Source organism: Aptenodytes patagonicus, chromosome 7 (genome assembly GCF_965638725.1).
Source record: "Aptenodytes patagonicus chromosome 7, bAptPat1.pri.cur, whole genome shotgun sequence".
NCBI classification, from domain to species: Eukaryota; Metazoa; Chordata; class Aves; order Sphenisciformes; family Spheniscidae; genus Aptenodytes; species Aptenodytes patagonicus.
This window is the reverse complement of record NC_134955.1, coordinates 70,199,101-70,204,331: the sequence shown is the minus strand read 5'-3', so window position 1 is coordinate 70,204,331 and position 5,231 is coordinate 70,199,101. Positions and strand designations below refer to the sequence as shown.

General features: G+C 62.3%; 1 protein-coding gene across 1 annotated transcript; it reads left to right on the top strand.

Annotated features, from left to right (window-relative positions):
- Positions 1-302: 302 nt before the first annotated feature.
- On the top strand, positions 303-4,087 carry PTGER2 (prostaglandin E receptor 2). The gene is made up of 2 exons (XM_076343464.1): positions 303-1,154; positions 3,553-4,087. Exons 1-2 carry the CDS (start codon positions 303-305, stop codon positions 3,796-3,798), a joined length of 1,098 nt encoding a protein of 365 aa, XP_076199579.1. The 3' UTR covers positions 3,799-4,087.
- The last annotated feature ends 1,144 nt before the right edge of the window (positions 4,088-5,231 follow it).

Here is a 5,231-nt window from a genome sequence, read left to right as displayed (position 1 = left end):
ACCGGCACCGGGACTCCCGGACCGGTACCGGGGTCGGCCGTGCCTCGGGGCTTCCGGACCGGCACCGGTGCTAGCCCGGCGTCGGGTCTCCCTCAGCAGCGCCCGGACACCCAGCCCGGTCCCGGGGCCGCTCCGTGCGCGAGGCCGGGGGGAGGCCCGGGGGCCCGGGGCGGCGCGGGGCGGGTTCGGGGGCGACGGGCGGGGCGGCGGGCGGGGGGGGGGGGGGGAGCAGCGCGGAGGGCGGTGCCGGCGGGGCGGGCGGCCGGCGGGGCCGGCGGCGCAGTCGTGCGGCGGGCGGCGGGATGAACGGGACGGGCCGGGGGCTGTGCGGGCGCAGCGGGGCTCTGCCGGCCGGGGCCCGCCCGCTGGTCAGCGCCCTCATGTTCTCCGCCGGGCTCCTGGGCAACCTCCTGGCCCTGGGGCTGCTGCTGCGCTGCCGCCGCGGCCCCCGCGCCCGCCCGCCTTCCCTCTTCCACGTCCTGGTGCTGGCCCTGGTGGTCACCGACCTGCTGGGCACCTGCTCCGTCAGCCCCTTCGTCCTGGCCTCCTATCACCGCAACTGCACCCTGACCGCCCTGGCCCAAGGAGGACACATCTGCCTCTACTTCGGCTTCGCCATGAGCTTCTTCGCCCTCGCCACCATGCTCATCCTCTTCGCCATGGCGCTGGAGCGATGCCTGGCCCTGGGGTGGCCTTACTTCTACGAGCGCTTTCTCAGCCCCCGCACGGGCTTGGTTGCCCTGCCCGCCATCTACGCCTTCTCCATGGCCTTCTGCTCCTTGCCGCTGGTGGGCTTTGGGCGGTACGTGCAGTATTGCCCCGGCACGTGGTGCTTCATCCAGATGCACCTGGACTACCTCCAGCAAAATGGCAGCAGGGAGGTGTCCAGGTTGGACGTCACCTTCTCGCTGCTCTACGCCACCCTGCTCCTCTTCCTCATCCTCTCCGTGCTGCTCTGCAACCTCAGTGTCATTGCCAACCTGGCCCGCATGCACCGCCGTGGGCAGAAGACCCGCCGGCTGGCCACGCTCGAGCAGCCCCGGGTGGCCGGCGGCTGCGGCCGGCACATGTTCTCCATGGCCGAGGAGATCGACCATCTCCTTCTCCTCTCCATCATGACCATCACCTTCGTCATCTGCTCCCTGCCGTTCACAGTGAGTGCGACCGCCTCTCCCCTGGGGTGGGGTCCCTCTCCCCAGCATCCCCATTTCATCCCCACTCCACTGCCCAAACATCAAGGGCTGAGGTCAAAGCTTAGCTCCTCCTGAAGCTCCGGAGACCCTGGGTCTGCCACAAACTCTAGGCAATTTGCACATCCCGTGGGAAACCGGGAGAATCACCCCCCGTATCCCGAGTGCTGGCAGGATGACGGGGTGGCAGAAGGATGGGGTGGCAGGAGGACGGGGTGGCAGGAGGATGGGGTGGCAGGAGGATGGGGTGGCAGAAGGATGGGGTGACAGGAGGACGGGGTGGCAGGAGGATGGGGTGGCAGGAGGACGGGGTGGCAGAAGGATGGGGTGACAGGAGGACGGGGTGGCAGGAGGATGGGGTGGCAGGAGGACGGGGTGGCAGGAGGACGGGGTAGCAGGAACACGGGGTAGCAGGAGCAGAGGTGCCCTCCCATCCCACAGAGGCCCTGAGGCCAGGCAGCATGGCGCAGGCAGGGTCCGGGGTAGGGGTTCCCTGGACCTCACGGTGTCACTGCGGTTCCCGGGAGCCAGGCACTCATGGTGGAGGTGTGAAGGGTGGCAGAGCAATAAATTAGACATCCAAAGATGGGGATGAAGGAGATGCTGCCGGGCTGGAGACAGTGGACATCTGTGCTGGGCGGCCAGAGTTATCCCAGAGTTCTGCGGCAAGAGGGAAGGATGGAGCTGGAGATGCGGGCAGGCAGCACCGACCTCACCATTAGACAGAGATCTCCACTCCTCCACAACAACACCGGGGCGTGGGCACAGAGATGGGTGATTGCTGGGAATGGAGATCTGGCACATGGGCCCCAGCGTGCCTCATCCCAAGGGTTGTGCCCACATCCCGTGCCCCGTCTCTGTGCGAGGCTTCCAGCAGAAATACGGGGTCGAAACACCGCAGCCAAGTGAGGAAGGGGGGGAGAGCGAGTCCCCTGACTCTGCCCCGTGCTCTCCCCACCAAAGAGTTGCTTTTCATCCGTCCAAGCCGTATTGCACCAGCAGCATCGTGGATGCCGGAGCACCTCGAGACACTCGGGTCCCCTGCCTGTGTGTGTGAGCCCGCCATGGCGGGAGGTCATTTTGTTCCCGTTAGAAGTGAGCCCCGCCAAGGTTGGGAGCGCAGCCAGCGCTAATTTTGTGCTCACAGAGTTAAATAGACGCTACCTTCCCTTCGTGCGCCCTTTCTTTTCCCAAGGGAAAAGAAAATAACCACAGGCTGCAGCTGAGCCAGGCTGCCTGGGTTTTAAGACAGACAAAAGACAAGCAGTAAAGTCCGGGCACTTGCGAGCATCCTGGGAGCCAGACTCAACATCCTGAGAGACGCTTCAGCTCTCGTCAGTGGGCCCACACATGATGGGCGGCTCTCCCTGTGTCCCAAAAAAGCCTGGTTTTGGGTGTCATGGTCATTACGAAGCGGGACCCCTTGGTGGGGACATGTGGGCAGGGCCCTACGGGTCTGCTGGGGGCAGACGGGATGGGAAAGTGCCGCTGATGGGGATCCCATGGGCCCTGTGGTAGCAGATACGATCTTATCCAAAAGCACAGCCGGCTTTTCTTTTCCCATCGCCCGGCTCCCATGGGGGTTGCGTTTGGGCTGCTTTTTGGCAGCGTCTCAAACCGAGCTGCCGAACGCTGCCAGTACCTCCTTGGTGTGACACTTTCTCTTCTGGCTGGGGCTGCCCACAGCAGCCACCCTCCGAGGAGCAGCCCAGGCACGTGAACCCAGAGAGCATCAGGCTGCAGCACCACAAAATCCTTCCCAAAAAAAGCCCCAAGCCCAGGGCAGCCCTCGGAAGTGCTGCGCTCTCGGTAGCCCTGGGTACCAACTGCGCCGGGGCCACCTCGTGCTCCGGGATGCACCAGCCCTGGGTGGTACCCGACAGATCCTAGCCGGAGGAGGGATGCTCGTGCCTCCCGCGCCCCCAGCTCCCGTCCCCATCCAAGCATCCCCTCTCCCCCAAAGCGAGGGGGTGGCGATTCGACCCGTGTGAGTAAGGAGTGCTGAGTCACCCTTCCAGGAAACCCCGTAAGCTGCTATGAGTCGGCACATTGCAGGAAGGACCGGAGCGGTCCAGCACCCGGCATCCTGTTCATCTTGCACGTTTATTTGTCCCGGGTGGTTTTCAAGGTGAGACCCACCGCTTCCTCGAGCAGTCGCTGGCTTGATTGCGTTAGGGCTAAACGAAGCCTCACTGCGTGCTGAGAGCAGAGCACAGGCCTGGCTTTCGTTAGCAAGAAGTTCATTTGAACTGGTGGAGGCAGAAAGTGTGATGTGACAGCCCAAATCTCCCCGAGAAGCTACCCAGGGGCCGGCTCCTGGAAGCCCAAACCCGGCATTATTTCTCCCTGTCGTGTTTTACAGATCCGCGCCTACATGAACAAATTCAGCGAGGAAGAGGACAACCACGACTGGGACCTCCTAGCCCTGAGGTTTCTCTCTATTAATTCCATCATCGACCCTTGGGTCTTCGCCATCCTGAGGCCGCCGGTCCTGCGGTTCATGCGCTCTGTGCTGTGCTGCCAGATGACCCCCGCAAGCCAGGACAGACAGACCTCGTCCCCCGCGAAGAAAAAACTGGCAGCACAGCTGGGCCCCTGTGGGCAGTAGATCCATCGGCCTTTCCAGGAGACATCTGCCAGGCTGGGGTGAAGCACAGCCTTGGCAGATGTTAATGAAGCTCTGCCTTATGGCCCATGAAGAGACGTATCTGCTGCAGGGTGGGCCAGGTACGGCCAGGTGTCACCGTGTGTCTGGGAAGGCCCTGGAAAGCCAGTGCGGTCTCTCACAGGGCAAAAAATACTGTGGGACAGGATCGGAAGGGCTGATGAGTACCTGGGTATCGCTGTCGCCCTTAGACAGGGCTGTTCCCACCCAGCAAAGGGTGCAGGCTGTGCTTGGCCACGTTGCGGGAGGGTCGGGGGATGAAGCGCGGGGGGCTTTGCTATAACACTACTGCTGTGGGGGCAGTGTTGGGGAGCAGAGCTTCCTGCTGCTGTGCTTCCCAGCAAGGTCCCCACGGTCGTTTCACACTGAAGGCGGTGTGCAGGCAGGGCTACGGGTCCTGGAGATGGGGCTGGGTGGCCACCGTTGCTGCAAGCACCCGTCTCTGCCCCCAGGTCCCTAGGGATCGGGTAGGAGAGGAAGGGAGCAGTGTATCCCCAAATATTCCCCTTTATTTGGTAGGCTGGTTGCCTAAAGAAATGCACTTTATTGGGTGTAGATCTGTGTGCATGTGTCTGTCTGTCTGTCCCCCGTCCCCAGAGATTTTAGGCTCCGGTGGGTGCCAGCCCAGCATGTCTGAGGGGCACCGGGGCAGAAAAAAAGCCAAATTGTGGCACTTCCCTTGCGCTGTGATGGCCAGCGGAGCTGTGTGGCTCAGGAGAGCACCCATTTTGCAATTTTCTTTGCCCCGTAGTTTGTGCGGGAGCCAACAAAGGAGTCGGAGAACGGGAGGTTTCGGTCACAGCCATGTGCTTTACCCACGTGCAGGGCAATGCTGCTGATGGGTTTTGCGTTGGCACGGAGGAGGGCTCGTCCTCGTGGGCTGCCTGACCAAGAGCCTTTGCTCCTCCTCCTGCCAGCCTGGGACAAACCTGCTCAGGGGCACCGCTTCTCTAGAGGTTTTGTTTGGGGAAAAAAAAAACAACAACCAAACCCAAACCCAACAAAACCAAAAAACCCAAGTGCAGAAACCTCCAGGTCATCAACCCTGCCCCATCAGGCAGCATCCTTCAGCGCCGCTGTTTTCTTTTGTGGGATGCGCCTGTTGCTCTTCGGGGCTCTGGGCTGGTCCCCACCGGGGTAAGGAGCATCTGACCCCGCGGGTGAGCTGGGTTTGTCCCGAGGCCATTGCTGCCGTTCGGGGTTGCCGGGAGGCTCGGGGCTCCCGTTCATGCAGCAACCAACAAATACGGTGTCGTTATTCTATTGCGAGTGGGGCGTTTCGTTGTCCCTTTGAGAGCTGCAGCTCAGCTCAGAAAGCCCAAAGGTGCCGAGATGTGGAGCTTTTCTGTGGTTCATTAGCTGAGGTGATGTAAAAA

What these genes read in the sequence shown, in the direction of transcription:
- PTGER2 (XM_076343464.1), top strand. Translation starts at nt 303, where the DNA reads ATGAACGGGACGGGCCGGGGGCTGTGCGGGCGCAGCGGGGCTCTGCCG. An exon ending in TCTGCTCCCTGCCGTTCACA is followed by an intron (nt 1,155 to 3,552) that starts GTGAGTGCGACC and finishes CGTGTTTTACAG; the next exon opens with ATCCGCGCCTACATGAACAA.